At 46.3% G+C, this 19,919-nt stretch overlaps 1 protein-coding gene across 2 annotated transcripts in view; it reads right to left on the bottom strand.

The window, feature by feature from the left end:
• The window catches only part of rfx2 (regulatory factor X, 2 (influences HLA class II expression)), a 45,245-nt gene that overhangs the window by 12,448 nt on the left and 12,878 nt on the right, over positions 1-19,919 (bottom strand). The window contains exons 2-8 of one of the 2 annotated variants that reach the window (XM_042111533.1): positions 15,614-15,727; positions 15,392-15,481; positions 11,703-11,782; positions 9,206-9,473; positions 7,396-7,470; positions 1,409-1,590; positions 680-799 (exon numbers count right to left, since the gene is read on the bottom strand). In XM_042111533.1, the coding sequence (XP_041967467.1) occupies positions 680-799; positions 1,409-1,590; positions 7,396-7,470; positions 9,206-9,473; positions 11,703-11,782; positions 15,392-15,481; positions 15,614-15,727 (929 nt within the window). The remainder of the gene's footprint in view (positions 1-679; positions 800-1,408; positions 1,591-7,395; positions 7,471-9,205; positions 9,474-11,702; positions 11,783-15,391; positions 15,482-15,613; positions 15,728-19,919) is intronic. The other variant, XM_042111534.1, reaches the window with a different exon arrangement.

The raw sequence follows: 19,919 nt of genomic DNA, 5'->3' as shown, positions 1-19,919 counted from the left end.
AGACACACACAGACACAGACACACACACGCACACACACACGCACACACACACTATCGTAAAAGCACCCATTTCTGCCCCTTTCGTTACAAAATTCTAAAACAAAGATTGTAGAGTGTAACACTTCAAAATAACATTTGATAAATTAACCTTACATTTTTCAGTAGCCAAAGGTATGTAGATTTGAACAAAATTGGGTTTGATTCTTAACGGGAGCATTTACTGCCTTAAACATCCGATTTTGTTCACCGTGCTCGGAGTTTGGTGCTGGGCTGGTGGGTGCCCCATTTCCACTCGGCACATCAATGGTTAGGCCGAGAATTCTCGTCGCAAAATCAAAATTTCACTGGAGATCCAAGCGGATTTGTACACACAGTCTTACAACACTGTTTACAGCTCTTCGAGTCACGGTAAAATGGAATTTTTGGTACATAGCTAATCTAGATACACTTATGGGGTGGGTGCTTGCGTTTCTTTAGGAATCAGCCGCCTTGGTTTGTATTGAAATGAAAGCATTAAGTGACACATACACGTAAAAGGGCAGAAATAGGTGACGTTCCGATATATGCCTAAAACGACAAGGGCAAGGCCAATCACTGCAGGACCCATCAGGACACATGCAGTCACTGTCAATCAGTGTGAGAGCAAGCGAGCAAGCGAGCGTGTGAAAGAGGGGCTCACCTCTGTTTCTGGTGCACAGGCTGCTGCCTCATGGCCATGTACTGCGAGTCCTCCTGCAGCCGGTTGAGAGGGGAGTCCGGCTTTATCCGGATGCCGTAATAGTGGTACTTTGAGTTACCCCTGCAGGGAGGACAGAACGGAACGGGACAGAACGGAACGGAACAGAGCAGAACGTGAGTTACTCATGACACACACACACACACACACACACACACACAGAGCTCACCAACACTAAACAATAACACAGACACAAACTGGTTTCAATTAACCATCAAGTAGGAGTAAAATAAATCATAGCTATGTAAATTATTTTTTGAAATAAGACCCTCTGCTCTTTAATGTCATATCAGTGCTAATAAGGGAACCATCACTTTCCACTGCACACAGACAGCAGTTTGAATTAGGATGGATGTGGATCAGGCCTGGCTCTGGGCCAAGCTCAGTCTCTGTGTGCGTTAGGCAGAGAAGGCCTTGTTGTGTGTGTGTGTTAAGCAGCTGAGGCCTGGTTGGCTGGTTGTGTGTGTGGTGGCAGCGCTGAGCCTGATTGTGTATGTTAAGCAGCCTGGTTGGCCAGTTGTGTGTGTGTGTGGTGGCGCTGAGGCCTGGTTGTGTGTGTGTTAAGCAGCTGAGGGCTGGTTGTGTGTGTGTGTGTGTGTGTGTGTGTGTGTGTGTGTGTGTGTTGGCGCTGAGGCCTGGTTGTGTGTGCGTGTGTGTTTGGCGGCGTCTGACCTGGTGCCGAGGCGTCTGGTGCGGAGCCCCATGAAGACGGAGCGGATGAGCTTGCCGAAGGAGGCGGCGTTGACGGGGTCCAGCTTCTGCTCCTGGCAGTGGCGCAGGTAGTGGTTGTAGAGCGAGCAGCGCGCCAGGCTCACCCCCTCAGCAGTCTCATAGTTATCCAGCAGCCACTGCAGCTGAGGGAGGAACACACACACACAGGAACAGTCAACACAGGACGGACACACACACACACACAGAGGAACAGTCAACACAGGACACACACACGCTCACAGGAACAGTCAACACAGGACACACACACGCTCACAGGAACAGTCAACACAGGACACACACACACAGTCAACACAGGACACACACACACAGTCAACACAGGACAAATACATACACACTCACAGGAACAGTCAACACAGGACACACACACACAGTCAACACAGGACAAATACATACACACTCACAGGAACAGTCAACACAGGACACACACACACAGTCAACACAGGACAAATACATACACACTCACAGGAACAGTCAACACAGGACACACACACACAGTCAACACAGGACACACACACACACACACACAGTCAACACAGGACACACACACACACAGTCAACACAGGACACACACACACACACACAGTCAACACAGGACACGCACACACACAGAGGAGCAGTCAACACAGGACGGACACACACAAGCAGTCAACACAGGGCGGACACACACAAACAGTTAACACAGGACACACACACACATAAAGGAACAGTCCCAACACAGGACGACAGGAACGGTCACAACAGGATACGCAGGACGACACACTTACACACAATGTTCTCTCTGCCTCACATCACTGTCTACAGTATCCACACGCTCATCACTCTTGGTCAAACCATCTATATTTTTATACCTCACAGAGACAAACACCAAATACAAGGAACTTTTGCAACAACACTACCATCAGTTTCAAGATTAAGTCTCAAGTGTTAAGCACAGTTCAGAATTATGGAATGTTTTTTGTGACAAAATTAAATAAATAAATGAAATATGAAATCAATAAATAAAATACGAAATAAATAATTAAAAGTTGAAATAAATAAAAGATTAGATAAATAAATATAAAGTTAAATAAATAAATAAAATGTGAATGTAAAAACCATATATACATTGACATTTACATTCCATATGCACGGTCATGAAATAAATAAATAAATACGTCAGTCACCCATCAAGGCGGGACCTAGCCACTGATTGCTGCCTGAAATAACACGAAGTGATCCAGCTCTGAGTCAGACTGGACTGGCTTGCTTCCTGTGAACCACACTGGACTAAGGACATAACTCAGACTTGTATCATAACTCACGAAACATACAACAACAAGGATTTCATTCTAAATTCATACTTTTGAGAAGATATCAAGCGTGAAAGCGTTCGGTCATTTGATGGGTCTGTTTGCTGTACCTGAGGGTTGATAGACATGCTATGTGCGCATCTAGAGCTAGCGCTAACAGTTAGCACAAGCGTTAGCTAGTTATCGACATCTACAGAAAGCGAACTTCTATCTATGGCAAACGACTTTGCTATTGCTTCTATTAATAGTAGGGTGCCCAGACGTCCCAGTTAACTTCACTTGAGCTGAATTCACCTCATTTGTTATATGATACATAAACAATAAAGCTTGAGATGCCCATGCCGTGAACTCTTATTATGTGAGTGTCAGTGCCAGCTTGCTACATTGCCCAAGCAGTGTCCACAACTTTCCAGAGACTTTTTAGTTCTCAATATGAGGGTATAACTCAGCAGCCGACAAGGATTTTTGACAGCACTAGATGCTATGCTTTTAGGTCCTGATAACTCACAGCCAAGAGTTAGCAACATAGAACACACAATCTTTCTGAATGAAAATGCCTAGGTTACGGCTTTTAGCAGTAGCACTAGCTTTTAGCTTCTGATCAGCCAGTCATGCTCACAAAGTTTGATTCTTTTTTTTCAGGCAGCAACCAATCAGCGGCTAGGTCCCGCCTTGATGGGTGACTGAAGTATTTATTTCATGGCACATTGCAAGACCGTGCATATGGAATGTAAATGTCAATCTCAATGGTTTTTACATTTAATATTTTATTTATTTATGTATTTAACTTTTTTTTATTTATGTAACTATTTATATAATATATTGATTTCATTTCATTTATTTATTTAAATTTTGGCACAAAAAAAACATTCCATATAGAATAACCTGAACTAGCTGTGCTATTCATCTCACAAGTAGAGCTGTGCTATTCATCTCACAAGTAGAGCTGTGTTATTAATCACAAGTAGAGCTGTGTTATTCATCTCAAGTAGAGCTGTGCTATTCATCTCACAAGTAGAGCTGTGTTATTCATCTCAAGTAGAGCTGTGCTATTCATCTCACAAGTAGAGTTGTGTTATTCATCCAAAGTAGAGCTGTGTTATACATGTCACAAGTAGAGCTGTGTTATTCATCTCAAGTAGAGCTGTGCTATTCATCTCACAAGTAGAGTTGTGTTATTCATCCAAAGTAGAGCTGTGTTATACATGTCACAAGTAGAGCTGTGTTATTCATCTCAAGTAGAGCTGTGCTATTCATCTCACAAGTAGAGTTGTGTTATTCATCTCACAAGTAGAGCTGTGTTATACATGTCACAAGTAGAGCTGTGTTATTCATCACAAGTAGAGCTGTGTTATTCATGTCACAAGTAGAGCTGTGTTATTCATGTCACAAGTAGAGCTGTGTTATTCATGTCACAAGTAGAGCTGTGTTATTCATGTCACAAGTAGAGCTGTGTTATTCATGTCACAAGTAGAGCTGTGTTATTCATGTCACAAGTAGAGCTGTGTTATTCATGTCACAAGTAGAGCTGTGTTATTCGTCACAAGTAGAGCTGTGCTATTCATCTCACAAGTAGAGCTGTTATTCATCTCACAAGAAGAGCTGTTATTCATCTCACAAGAAGAGCTGTGTTGGTTATTCATCTCAAGTAGAGCTGTGTTGGTTATTCATCTCACAAGTAGAGCTGTGCTATTCATCTCAAGTAGAGCTGTGCTATTCATCTCAAGTAGAGCTGTGCTATTCATCTCAAGTAGAGCTGTGCTATTCATCTCAAGTAGAGCTGTGCTATTCATCTCAAGTAGAGCTGTGCTATTCATCTCAAGTAGAGCTGTGTTGATGATTCCTCTCAAGTAGAGCTGTGTTGATGATTCCTCTCAAGTAGAGCTGTGTTATTCATCTCAAGTAGAGCTGTGCTATTCATCTCACAAGTAGAGTTGTGTTATTCATCCAAAGTAGAGCTGTGTTATACATGTCACAAGTAGAGCTGTGTTATTCATCTCAAGTAGAGCTGTGCTATTCATCTCACAAGTAGAGTTGTGTTATTCATCCAAAGTAGAGCTGTGTTATACATGTCACAAGTAGAGCTGTGTTATTCATCACAAGTAGAGCTGTGTTATTCATGTCACAAGTAGAGCTGTGTTATTCATCACAAGTAGAGCTGTGTTATTCATGTCACAAGTAGAGCTGTGTTATTCATGTCACAAGTAGAGCTGTGTTATTCATGTCACAAGTAGAGCTGTGTTATTCATGTCACAAGTAGAGCTGTGTTATTCATGTCACAAGTAGAGCTGTGTTATTCATGTCACAAGTAGAGCTGTGCTATTCATCTCACAAGTAGAGCTGTTATTCATCTCACAAGAAGAGCTGTGTTGGTTATTCATCTCAAGTAGAGCTGTGTTGGTTATTCATCTCACAAGTAGAGCTGTGTTGGTGATTCATCTAAAGTAGAGCTGTGCTATTCATCTCAAGTAGAGCTGTGCTATTCATCTCAAGTAGAGCTGTGTTGATGATTCCTCTCAAGTAGAGCTGTGTTGATGATTCCTCTCAAGTAGAGCTGTGTTGATGATTCCTCTCAAGTAGAGCTGTGTTGATGATTCCTCTCAAGTAGAGCTGTGTTGATGATTCCTCTCAAGTAGAGCTGTGTTGATGATTCCTCTCAAGTAGAGCTGTGTTGGTTATTCATCTCAAGTAGAGCTGTGCTATTCATCTCAAGTAGAGCTGTGCTATTCATCTCAAGTAGAGCTGTGCTATTCATCTCACAAGTAGAGCTGTGTTATTCGTCACAAGTAGAGCTGTGTTATTCGTCACAAGTAGAGCTGTGCTATTCATCTCACAAGTAGAGCTGTGTTATTCATGTCACAAGTAGAGCTGTGTTATTCGTCACAAGTAGAGCTGTGCTATTCATCTCACAAGTAGAGCTGTTATTCATCTCACAAGAAGAGCTGTGTTGGTTATTCATCTCAAGTAGAGCTGTGTTGGTTATTCATCTCACAAGTAGAGCTGTGTTGGTGATTCATCTAAAGTAGAGCTGTGCTATTCATCTCAAGTAGAGCTGTGCTATTCATCTCAAGTAGAGCTGTGTTGATGATTCCTCTCAAGTAGAGCTGTGTTGATGATTCCTCTCAAGTAGAGCTGTGTTGATGATTCCTCTCAAGTAGAGCTGTGTTGGTTATTCATCTCAAGTAGAGCTGTGTTATTCATGCAGAACTGCTGGCCACAAGGACAGCAGGATGGAGACACACAGAGAGGAACAAAGGAGGCCTACGGCTGGAGGAACCATCTCTGGTCACACACACACACACACCTTAGCTGCTGACCACAGAACAGATCTGGGACATTTGCTTTCCAGGCACTATAGCAAACGCGTGCACACACACACATAGAGCGTTAGTGTCAGACAGGGAGAGGTGGCTGATTGCAGGCAGGCAGGCAGGGTGTGTGTGTGTGTGTAAACACGCTCAGCGGTGTGTCAGCATGCATGCACTGTGTCAGAATGACGGGACTGGGAGCAACAGGCTAAGAGCTGTAAACAGCCCTGAAGGAAACACCAGGGGCTTAGCAGAGAGCGAGCGAGCGAGCGAGAGAGAGAGAGAAATGTCTCACCTCTGCCCCACCACCGTGACTAAAGTTAGGGCCGAGCGGGCTATCCCAGCATTCTTATAGAGAAGCTATCCCAGCATTCTTACACCATGTCCTAACCGGACGCGATGCGAGCGAACATTAGCGATAAAATCCGTTAATTCCATCGTTTTCAATTGGAGTGCCCTGACTGCAAGCGACGCGAGCGTCGTTTTGAGAGAACTTTTGTCGGACGCCACGTGTCTATTTCCTTTCTGTCGCTCGCGGTGCTCTGCTATTTTGAATGAGAAACATGACGCAATAGAGGGGCCTATTTAACAGATTCAGTGTAGACAGTCGCTCACTCGGATCCTGTTAGGACATGGTGTTACAGAGAACATATCCCAACATTCTTATAGAGAAGCTATCCCAACATTCTTATAGAGAAGCTATCCCAACATTCTGTCCCAGTCTCCCCACATTGCTACACAGTAGAGGACACAGGCCTGCTCCTTCAGGGGGGGATTGCGTCTCCTTTGGCTTTATGGGACTGACCCCTAGTCACTAGGGAGTGACCTATACTCATTAACATCAAGACCATTAAGTCTCTCCAGTCACGTCCTGTAAAATGTACCGTAGTTCTTTTACTTGACAGTTCAATAGTTCAATCTGCTCTGGTTGTTACGGTCAGGTCCACAACCTCCAAAGGGAAGCCCTGAGGAACAGCCCTGAGGAAGGAAGGCACCCACTGGCCTTCTGATCTTACAGGGGTGTGTGCTCTCTAAAACGCCTGCTATTGCTGGCAGACTAATCTTACAGGCTCATCTTATGTGCTCTCTAAAATGCCTGCTATTGCTGAGGGGGAGAGCAGAGCTGGAAACCGCTGTGTGTCGTTTGAGCATTAAGGAGCACAGACAGACAGACAGGTAGACAGAGACAGGTAGACAGACAGACAGACAGACAGCCACAGGCAGGAAGCAGACAGACAGACGGATAGCAGTAGCAGTAGCAGCATGCCCCCTCTTCTGTGGCGGCCGTTTCCGCTGGGCCAAAAGGAAGGCAGGTTCCTGTGTGACTTACATGGCTGTTGAGCAGGCTGCTTTTGTGAGTGGCAATCCCTTCGGACTTTTGGAGGTTTTCAATCGCCATTTCAAGCTGAAGGAGAGAAACATAAGCATGCAGAGGAAACACAGGGGAGGGAGGGAGAGAGAGAGAGAGAGAGAGAGAGAGAGAGAGAGAGAGAGAGAGAGAGAGAGAGAGAGAGAGAGAGAGAGAGAGAGAGAGAGAGAGAGAGAGAGAGAGAGAGAGAGAGAGAAAAAGGAGGGGAAAGAAGAGGGGAGGGACGACAGATAGTTTGAAGGGCAGGGGGAAGACAACAGAAAGGAAATCAGACGGTTAGCGGGCAGCCAGATTATAGCATTTCCATCACACTGGGTGAGCGTGGCAGCCAAACTCATCACAGCTGGACCAAACACATGCAAACGGGCCAGTGGGTGAAGGTCCTGCCCACAGCCTCTGCCTGACCCACACCTGCTGGGGACCAGGACACCACTGAGGTCACCCAGGGATGGAGTCCACCACGCAAAACATCTCCAGGAAGCATCTTAACATGCCGCCCACAAAGCACTCTTTCACATTCGCCACCATCTTAGGAAACACCCAGGAAAATGATAAACCATGTTCTTTAACGGGAAAATGATCAACCATGTTCTTTAACGGGAAAATGATCAAGCATGTTCTCAATGGGAAAATGATTGGCGTGTTGTTCAACTGTGGCTGTGTGCTAGGACACAGGACACAGCCTGAGGACAGAGGGGGTCAAATCTCACTGGGTATTCAGAAGAAAAATAAAAGACTGAAGACAATGGTCAGGCAAAAAGGCTCGCTGTAAAAAGTAGTGGTGCCCCGGTGTCCAAGCTTGAGAAGCAGGGGACAGTAAGAGAAGAAAAGAGAAGAGGGCCCGAGTCCAAGCCTTTCCGCAGGCTCTCACAGGGTGCTGAGCCTTCCATGCTAATGAAGGCCACCGGCTACTTGATTATGCAGAGCACTCACAGAGCAAGTTCACTCGTCCAGTCCTCACGCCACCACTTTATCTACTCCCCGTCTTGGGCTTCTCAACAAACACACACACACACACACAAAGGAGTTGAAGTTGGTCTTCTGAGCTATACATTTCCACTATCGCGTGTGTGTGTGTGTGTGTGTGTGTGTGTGTGTGTGTGTGTGTGTGTGATGGCTAAGCCGGAGGATGATGTGGGTGTCCTGAGACAATGCAACCGATTTACACGTGTTGGTATATCTTGTCTAAACAGTCTACATGCAATAGGTGAGTGTGTTTCGAAGCAGCTCTCTATGAACATGTGCGCGCCTGCATGTATGCGTGTGTGCATGTATATAAGTATATATACTCTTTTGATCCCGTGAGGGAAATTTGTTCTCAGCACAAAGTGAACAGTGAGATGAAGCACACACTAATCCCGGCGCAGTGAGCTGCCTGCTACAACAGCGGCGCTCGGGGAGCAGTGAGGGGTTAGGTGCCTTGCTCAAGGGCACTTCAGCCGTTCCTACTGGTCGGGGCTCGAACCAGCAACCCTCCGGTTACAAGTCCAGAGTGCTAACCAGTGGGCCACGGCAACCCTCCGGTTACAAGTCCAGAGTGCTAACCAGTGGGCCACGGCAACCCTCCGGTTACAAGTCCAGAGTGCTAACCAGTGGGCCACGGCTGCCCCATGTGTGTGCGTATCTGCGCGTGTGTGTGTGTGTGTGCGTGCGTGTGTGTGCGTGTGTGTGTGTACCATAGCGAAGGAGGAGCGTGAGGTGGGTGTGTTGTGCTGGCTGGCGTGTGCGCGTGCGCGTGTGTGTGTGTGTGTGTGTGTGTGTGTGCGCGTACCATAGCAGAGGAGGAGCGTGAGGTGGGCGTGTTGTGGTGGCGTCCTCCCTCCATGCTGCTGCCGTGGATGAGGTAGGCGCTGCCGCTGGAGATGATCTGGCTGCCGCCCACGTCCATGGCGATGCCCACCATGCTGTGCGGGTGCACGCCGCTGGCCGACGACACCACCGTGGTGACCTGGGCGCCGCCTGCCTGGGAGTCGAAGTAGGCACCGCCGCTGCCCTGGCCGTACAGCTGAGCCTCATGGTTGTAGGAGTAGGCCGTCCGGCTGGGGGAGGGACATCAGTGAGTGGACAGAGCACAGACAGCCTTCCTACACACCCAGAGCACAGACAGCACAGACAGCCTTCCTACATGCCCAGAGCACAGACAGCCTTCCTACACACCCAGAGCACAGCCTTCCTACACGCCCAGAGCACAGACAGCCTTCCTACACACCCAGAGCACAGACAGCACAGACAGCCTTCCTACACGCCCAGAGCACAGACAGCCTTCCTACACGCCCAGAGCACAGCCTTCCTACACGCCCAGAGCACAGACAGCCTTCCTACACACCCAGAGCACAGACAGCACAGACAGCCTTCCTACACGCCCAGAGCACAGACAGCCTTCCTACACGCTAGGGATGTCCCGATCCGATATTTGAATCGGATCGGCCGCCGATATTAGCAAAAAATGTGGGATCGGCCTGCACGGGAAAATCCCGATCCGGACTCCCGATCCAGTTTGTTTTCAAAACTCTGGTCTGTGTTTTCCAGCGCACCGATGTAGGTAATCCATTCCAGTTTTTTTCAGCTTTTCCCCCAAAGCCAGGGCAAACAGTAGAAATTGAAAGAAGTATGGAGATGGAGCAGTAAAGTGTGGAGGAGATAGCAATACTGTAGAAGGCGTGACAGTTATTTGGGTTGTTATAGCCAATTCAGTGTGTGTGTGGTAATTTGACTATTTTCTACTCAGGTTTTGTGTGTGTTGCTTTTATATATAATTTTAGATTGTTTACAATATTGTTTACACTGATGGCTTTTTTAAGCCTTGGTTTACACTCTTGAGCAGAGCACTGATGCCAATTCAGTTTGTGTGGTTAATTGACTATTTATTTTCTACTCAGCTTTTCTGTGTGTTTTGCTTTTTTTATACAGTTTACAATATTGTTTGCACTGATGGCTTTTTAAGCCTTGGTTTACACTCTTGTTGTTCAAGAGCAGAGCACTGATGCCAATTCGGTTTCTGTGGTTAATTGACTATTATTTTGTGTTTATTTAACCCTGTTAAGAATAAACAGGTCAGCTTCTCATTACCAACCACTGTGGATTATTCAAACTAACCTAATTAAGTTGGCTAGTTGTTCTTAAGAGTAAAACCCTTTTCAACAGGAGTATAACAACAAAATAAGTAAATATCTTTAATCTTTAATACATGCTTGGATCGGCCGGTATCGGTCGATGCTAAAAGCTACAATATCGGTATCGGATCGGAAGTGCAAAAAGCTGGATCGGGACATCCCTACTACACGCCCAGAGCACAGCCTTCCTACACACCCAGAGCACAGACAGCCTTCCTACACACCCAGAGCACAGACAGCCTTCCTACACACCCAGAGCACAGACAGCCTTCCTACACACCCAGAGCACAGCCTTCCTACACGCCCAGAGCACAGCCTTCCTACACACCCAGAGCACAGACAGCATAGACAGCCTTCCTACACGCCCAGAGCACAGACAGCCTTCCTACACACCCAGAGCACAGACAGCACAGACAGCCTTCCTACACACCCAGTGCACAGACAGCCTTCCTACACGCCCAGAGCACAGACAGCACAGACAGCCTTCCTACACACCCAGAGCACAGACAGCCTTCCTACACGCCCAGAGTAGCTCATACCTCTTGCCACTAGCAGAGACATCAGGGAGGAAATGTCACAGAACACTTAAACTTTAAACAGTACAGATTCTGTCGCTTCAAAATAATTGGAAAAGACTGATGCCCTTTTGCATAGGCTTACAAAGCAAGAATTTTATTTAAGACACAGACCAATGAATGAAATGGGGTTTTTTTTAGTTTTTTCAAACATTATACTTCTTTTTTAAGGTAATATGATTCATGATACCCAATACAGAAAAATGTGATTCTCTGCATCGCCTGCCATGAAATGAGGTCATAAAAGTGGCAGTGCTTCATTGTGCAAACCAATCTGCTTCCCTCCTACTCAAATTATAATCACCACAATAGGCAGATTAATTAACTTTAACGACTATTTAAATGAGCAAAATATATCTGATGAAATGTGACTTAGAATAACCACATTAAATAGCAATAATGCTGATGGCTTTGCATGAGCAATTTCAAACGACTTAGTTCAGAACTGAGAGGTGATGCCAGATCAGAGCCGTGTCAGACCTGGATCCATTCCAGCCCGGTTCTGTCTGAGAGAAGGCCTGCGCAGGACAGCTGAGATGAACGTAAGGGAGTAAAGGCCCGAGAGAAGCCTGGAACTTACATGGTTCCGTTGGTGTAGACCGCCTCCCCACTCTCCACGTACTGGACCTGGGATGGGTACACATGCTGGACCTGCTGAACCTACACACACACACACACACACACACACACACACGCACAGTCAGAAAGCAGCACAGACAACACAAGCACCATAAGGAGCAGCCTGCAGTGGCAGCTGCCTGGTAGTGTGTGCATGGCCCTCGGAGGTTTAGGGGGAACCTGTTCTTTCTTTTCCATTTCCTTGCAGCGGAGCTCACTTCCACAACCTGCCAAACCACTGAAGATGAGGTGAGATATGATGCCCGAGCGACAGCTCACACTGAAACCACTGAAGATGGAGGTGAGATATGATGCCCGAGCGACAGCTCACACTGAAACCACTGAAGATGGAGGTGAGATATGATGCCCGAGCGACAGCTCACACTGAAACCACTGAAGATGGAGGTGAGATATGATGCCCGAGCGACAGCTCTCACTGAAACCACTGAAGATCGAGGTGAGATATGATGCCCGAGCGACAGCTCACACTGAAACCACTGAAGATGAGGTGAGATATGATGCCCGAGCGACAGCTCACACTGAAACCACTGAAGATGAGGTGAGATATGATGCCCGAGCGACAGCTCACACTGAAACCACTGAAGATGAGGTGAGATATGATGATTTATTAGTGCTGTAAAAAATGTAATCGCGATTAATCGCTGAATTCCTATAGTTAATCACGATTAATCACATATTTTATCATATGGTTAAAATTCTATTATTTTGCATTTCTGAACTTTCCAGGAGTCCATATTAACAATAAAGCAATTATTGTGTATCTTGATTGGGATTCAAATGAAAGCAAAGCAAGTTACTTTATTAACTGAACTAAGACGTAGGTCTATTTGATTATTTCAAATCAAATTTCAAAAGATGTGCAGCAGACCTGAGGCAACACAATATTCTTCAGAAATGTAGCTGATATAAATGCTACCGAAGAAGTGCGTGCACAAAATGTAGGCCTACACACATTATAAAAGGGCATAACAAACAGAAAATATTATTCATACTATATTCATTATCTTTAAGTTCAGTTGAAAATAAGGAAGATTTCAACATGAGTGCATTGCCATTTTATAGGCCTACAGTCTATGGTGCACTGTCACTTGCCACACACATCAGCGCCGGAGTTTTTAACAGGCAAACACTGGATGAACAATGGATTTTATGGAGCAGTGTCGACCAAATATAACTGAATCGTGATTTACATGGCGCCAAAGTGTGATGCTGGTGTGCGGAGTTGTATTGAAAAGAATGGAATCTAATGTAAATGAATGTCGAAAGCAGAGTGCATCGCAAATAGTACTCAGCCAAAGAGGAATGTTGATAACAGAACAAGTGACGGTGAAAGAATCTTTGGCGGCACACATTTAATGTGTCAGCCTAGGCTACTACTCTTTGGCTGGCTCGTAAGCCCAAACAAGTGTGTGCAGCATGCCTTTACGTAGCCTACTAACGGCGCATCATCATAAAGATACATTTAATCTGCATCACGCCCCATTTTAGAGGAAAACAAGTTAACATTATATCATCGATAGACAGCTAGTAATCACACGTTGACGTTACATCTATTTTTAATGCACAGGACATTCAATCATGTTACCAACACGGCAGTTATGAAGAATTATGTTTATGTAACTTACTCATGTCGAAACTATGTACATTACCAACCTAATTCGTTTGCAATACCCCATGTTGAGAACAAATTTAGCATGTACACTTACCATAATATCCCATGCAAAACGGTTAGCTTGCTAGCTAGCTAACTGTGGAACTTCAGTATAACATAGCCAATAATCTCACCTACTGTAGTTGTAGGAAATAGGCTACGTTCATATTACAAGTGATAGAATGAATGTGTGACTTATGTTTAGTTACGACATGTTTATGTTATGACATGTAAAGTTAAGTTTGCTGAACTTAGTTATAGTCAGCCACGAGCAGTTTGACTGTGCCTATCGATACATTCGTGACACTCCTGTAAACTAGAAAGAGCAAACCATAGGAACATGGTCACATTAATCCCATAAACACACAGATAACTCTTACACCAACCTTATTTTGTGCCTTTTATTCACTTTTTTTTTTTTTCAAGATTTAGTAAGTATAAGCCCTTTTCACTCCCCACTTTGATGCAGCATAGGATTCCATTATATCAGTCATCTTTTCCCTAAAAGGGGGCGTGTACGTGCAGCACATATAATGTTCCATTCCATTCGTCAGTGCGTATTGTTTAGTTTCCGGTTTAGCTAAATCCAGTGTGGTGTTGTAGTTGTTCTAATGTTACTAGTTGTTGCAACAGCATGTGAAAAAACTACAAAGTTTGTTTAACCAAAAAGAAGGTTAATCTCGCGTTTTATTTTTTAAATTTACGCCGTTAAAATAGGTTTACGTTAACGCTGTTAATAACGCGTTTAACTGACAGCACTAATATTTATCTTGGCTGGTTTCAGTCTGTAGCCACATCTGACTCCAGAGCAGATCAGTCTGGGCGGAATCTGTTTTTGAGCAAGTGGCCATCCTAGTTCCGTTCTCTTCCTTTCCTACTGGTTCCAAAACTCTGCTTCATTCATACGGAGCTCTAATTCTGGTGGTTCCAAAACTCTGCTTCATTCATATGGAGCTCAAACTGTGGTGGTTCCAAAACTCTGCTTCATTCATACGGAGCTCTAACTGTGGTGGTTCTCATATGATTTGCATTCTGGAATAGACCGTGAAATGGCACGCCTGTTGCATCCTGTTGCTCTTCCGTATAGACAATGAAAGGACACTTGCACAAAGCAGCCTCTCTGACCTGTGCTCCTGAACACGTGTGTGGGTGTGTGTGTGTGTGTGTGTGTGGTTAGGGAGTAACGGTATGGAGATCCAGGCATAGCGTCAACATCTGCTGCAAACCTTTCCATGCAGACAGAGCCAGACGAGAGCCAGCGTGTGCAGCTCTACCTCCGCGCTGCCTTCTCCTCTTCCTCCCTTCTCCTCCTCTTCCTCCCTTCTCCTCCTCTTCCTCCCTTCTCCTCCTCTTCCTCCCTTCTCCTCTTGCGCCCTTTCTCCTCCACCTTGGCACATGGACGCCTAAGTGTTTGTGGGCAGCCGCAGCTGACATTAATGTTTTTGCGTCTCGGTCTCAGAGACGGACTAAACTGAAAGAGCACCAAACGCCAAAGCACAGCGCACACAGCTCACTTCATTTCCCCAGCTCATGCTCGTCTGACGAGGGCTGCGACACACTGCACCGGCTCATGCTCGTCTGACGAGGGCTGTGACACACTGCACCGGCTCATGCTCGTCTGACGAGGGCTGTGACACACTGCACCGGCTCATGCTCGTCTGACGAGGGCTGTGACACACTGCGCCGGTGATGAGTCCCTGCGCGCCCCCGGCAGGAGCGGCGGCTTAACGAGCTGCAGGGAAGCTTGTGTCAGCGCATCACTGACGGGAATTCTTGTGGGATGAGCACAAACGAGGGCATAACGAGGAAAACGGGGACAACGAATCAGATACACAAATAACCGCTACACTCCATCACATCACAGAGAGCACAGAGTGGGACTGATTAGCCCTGCTGGAGTGTGTGATTATCAGTAAGTGTGCGTGTAGTGTAGATCAGTAAGTATGCGTGTGTGCGTGCGTGCGTGTGCGTGTATGTACCTGCTGTGACACCTGCTGTACCCTGGGAACTGAGAGCTGCTGCACCTGAGGACTCTTCTGAGATGATCCTGTAGCCTGAACCAGCACTCGCTGCAGGGATCACACACACACACACACATTAACTTGTGAACTCTTCACTGTGCACTGCATCTTTTCTCCAGCACTTGTTTAAGATGGGTGTGTGTGTGTGTGTGTGTGTGTGTTGTCACTTTGTGTGCGCACCTGTTGCGAGGCAGGAACGGGCTGCACCACTGGGGCCTGGGCAGAGGTGGCAGTGCGCAGAGCCACCGTCGTTGGCGAGTCAGACCCTCCCTCGGAGCTCTGCATTGTGGGATACTGGAGGGGGGAGAGGAAGAGAAGATGAGTGATTAACGAGGACATGGTCAGCATTACAGGGGAAGGCTTCCTCAGATTGACACGAGAACACAAGACACACTTGGCCGAGTGCGAGGGCCGTGTGCATGTGCCAACGGGCTGGACAAAAGGCCTTTTGAGGTGCTCCCCTCCTGAAGGAACCAGCACATTCACTCTGGCCAGGACGAGAGCGCACAGATCCTCATCTGCACAGTACCACAGCTCAACCTCAACGTCACATCGCTCGCTCGCACGCACGCACGCACGCACGCACACACACACACACACACAGTCTACGAAAAGAAGTCAAAGTACACAGCAAACTTTTGATAATTTTTGCATAAACATTCCAGATTGTTCAATTTAATCTGTAGGCTAACTTAGTCCAGCATGCGTGCAAACTACCACATCAGACCACTTGTGTGTTCGCAAGCCTTCACCACGTAAATAAAAAACATCTTGTGTACATACATGTGATGTTGAGAGTACCCTTTAGCTAAACAGTCTGATCAAGATTAAAAAGCAACACAAACTCACACAAAGACACTGAGACCTGCGTAGCAGAGCCACAGGATATGAGGAAGGCAAGGAGAGGGGGAAATAAAGAGGCTTTTTACATCTCCAGATCAGTCAGCACACACCCCTAAAAACAGAGCAGTGGGGGGGCTGCGGGGGGGGGGGGGGGGGGGGGATGTGGGGTGCTGATGATCTCCAGCGTTTGTTTCCAGCGAGGGCTGTCCTCCAGGGGCTGCAATAATCCAGCTGATAGGAGGAAATTCCACAGTGCTTTGTAAACGTTTGTCGGTTGCTATGGTGAGGGATCCATGACAACCACCCCTAACTCTTACCCCCTCCCTCCCTCCCTCCCAGCCCCCCCCCCCCCCCCCCTTTTCTTTTTTAAGCTCCGGCAGGAACTTTACAGCATGTGGCAGAGGGGAGCACAAGAGACCGGGAGGCAAGCAGAGGAGTCGGAGAGGAGAGGAGCACATGAGGGTAGGAGAGTAGGGCTGGGACAACGCGTCGACGTAATCGATGAACGTCGACGCAAAACATACGTCGACGCAAAATATGCGCGTCGATTTGTCAGACCCAAAACGCATGCTGCCAAATATTTTGAATTTTACACCTTCAGTGTTTCCCATACGTTGACTAATCTGTGGTGGGGTGCCACGAAATCAAAATCGGCCGTCACACATTGATGTTCTATGTTTCATTGAGCTGCACTTTTTACGCACGCAGCCTTTCCCTGCCCCGCCCAATGTCTCTCGTAACGAGCCCGCTGCCCCTCCTCTGCATGTGCATTTAACACAAAATATTCACGATTGTTGAAGGATTGTTGCCACATAGAAGCATTGCATAGAACACGAGTGGCTAAATTGCTATTAAATCCGCTTAGCATCATGACCATGCTGTGCAAATTTGTTCAAAACTGCTGCAGTCAAGTTAACTCTGCTAAGGTCTCATCACAACATAGTACATTGAGGAGACTAAACTTAGTTAAGCTATGCAATCAAGCAGTATCTCAAAGCTAACGGTAAAATACTGTTTGGATGTTGAGTTTAGTATTACAGCTGCTTGTCAATTTCGTTACTCATGCAGGGCTCATTTTATTGACTCAGACACTGAATGTTTGCAAAATCCCGATGCAAATGGAAAAGTGTTTTCCAAGACTCAAAAGTGCTTGTCCCAAGGAGAAGTACAAACCGTTATTTGAACTACGTTATGAATTGCATCCACACAACAGCAGCCTTTTAACTGCGTTAGTGTTACAATGGTAAGGGTTCCCTCACGAACGTCTTAAAGTGACGGGCACTCAATTAGACCTATACACTATTGAACTTTATTGAATGCTACCTCTGACTAAGAATGCATTACTTTGCACTTGTATAGTCTTTTATTTTGGAATTTTAAGAGCAATAAACATATATTGCAATGTTAAGGAATTCATGTTTTTTATTCAGATATGTAAATCAACGTATAAATCGCTATTAGTCAATTAATGGGGAGATAATCGCGAATCAAATCGAATCAGACTGAAAAAATGAATCGTTAGATTAATCGTTTAAAAAAATAAACGTTTATCCTAGCCCTAGAGGAGAGGAGCACATGAGGGGAGGAGAGAGGAGAACCCATGATGGGAGAAAGCAGGAGGACATAAGAGAGGAGAGGGCAGAAGAGGGTCAGAGGAGAGGAGGGGGAAAAGGGGATGAGAGAGAAGAGGAAAGAGTGAAAGAAGAGAGGAGAGAGGGAGGAAAAGACGCTTGAGAACAGAGGACAAAAGTGAGAGAGGGGGGGGGGGTGTGAAGGAAACATTGTGTAGTCCAGCACCATCCCCAGGCACAACAAACGAGGCTTAATGGGACGCCAGACACGGACAAGACACTTCCTGCGCGGTCCAGTTCCAGCCCCCCCCCCCCCCCCCCCGCCCAGGAGGGGAGGTGAGGAGGCCAGAGCTGTCCACCTGTCTCTCTGGGCTAATGAGCTGCTCTCGCTGGAACACCATGCCTCCTGCTACACCACAGCGGCACACACACACGGCCCTGGTCTGGCTTTCATACAGTGCAGAACACACACACACACACACACACGGTAAAACCCATCTAAGGCTGCACCACATGGGACATTCACATGATTATGGACCCTCAAACCAGGGGGCAGAATGAGCATCTACTGAAGCTTGAAGGTCCCAAATCTTTAAACTTTAAATTGTAAAAGAGAAAATAAATCATAACCAATATCCTTGTGGTGGTAAAGATCAGAGAGCAAACGTGTGTTGTGATGACCGCAACTTCAGACAACACCCATTTGCTAAATCACAAGGCATCTATCTAGCGTAGGCCCATCACAAATACAAACGTCACAAAGGCAAGGAAAGGAAAACAAAAAGATTTCACATCAGTCGGCTCAGACGTTGCAAAATCACAGCTACGCCTCACAACATCCAGTACTAGGAAAAGCCGACTAATAGGGCGTGGCCGCCGCCTACGGCTCAGAGCACTATTGGTCAAGATGGCGGTTGGGTAAGACAGCAGGAGTTGGAACTCGAAATGCTACACAATGACTTGATGCACAACATGTTTAAAGCAGTTTGCAATGCTCCTCATAGTAATAGAGTCACCACTAGGTCTGCATGGCCTGCAGGCATTTGGGTTGGCCAACCCCACTCGCTCATCACCACCTCTTGTATTTGGCGGAGGGGATGCAAAATTAGCACGTGTCTGCAAACGTCTAGAAGCACTCTGCTCATTATCAGCAAAGGGCTGCCTGGCAGGGACACACAACCCACGATAACCACTTACTACCGGCATGGGTGCGCTGAACAACCTGCCACAACTCAACAGCTTCCATTCTAAAGCGAGCTATACAGTGTGGTATGGAGTTTTGAGAAGACTACAGCAATGCAACATTTCCTAGGGTGCAACTGAGTTCAGAGGTCATGTGTGACTAGTTTGTGCACTGAGAGGAGAGGACTTGCATGAACCATGGTACTCGCATGCTCCACGGTAGAAACAAGACAGGCCAACCCTAAATAAGTGGTGCCAACATGGAACCCTTTGGTGTTTAAAGAGTATTAAAGGGCTGTCCACACACACACACACACCACACACACACACGAAAGAGGCTGACCAGGGGCTTGTGCTTTGTGCCAGCCAGCCAAAGCTGAGCAGAGGTTAAAAGGCACAAATTCCCCACCAGCTGCTATGAGCTCAACAATGACTGGTCACAGCAGGACCCCTGAACACTAGACCCTCACCAGTCTCAATAGGACTGCTCTTTTATCACACACACACACACAAAAAAAAAACAAGTACAAACTTCTCTACCACCATAGTAGACTATTAAAACAGCAATGATATAAAGTACAAAGGAGACTTAAACTGGTTGCTTTTAGTCTTTTTGAGATTCACCGCACTTTAAGTGTACCTGTTATTAAGTATGAGGCAGTGGGGCAGGATGTAAGCACATATGTCAGTGACAGATCTAAACTTAAACAGCACTCAATCAGAGAAAAACACATACAGATGTTCAATTAAAAACAGGAGCCCGCAGTCTTGGCTCATGTTTGCACTGGCCCACATTGTTTGCAGAGCAACAACGGTTGCTCGTGGCAACACCGTCCACTCCCGTTTCCAGGAGCCTGTTGCTATGCAACCAACAGAATACTTCCCAAACC

The sequence above is a fragment of the Alosa sapidissima genome, chromosome 12 (assembly GCF_018492685.1).
Source record: "Alosa sapidissima isolate fAloSap1 chromosome 12, fAloSap1.pri, whole genome shotgun sequence".
Lineage (NCBI taxonomy): Eukaryota > Metazoa > Chordata > Actinopteri > Clupeiformes > Clupeidae > Alosa > Alosa sapidissima.
This window is presented reverse-complemented; position numbering and strand designations above follow the sequence as displayed.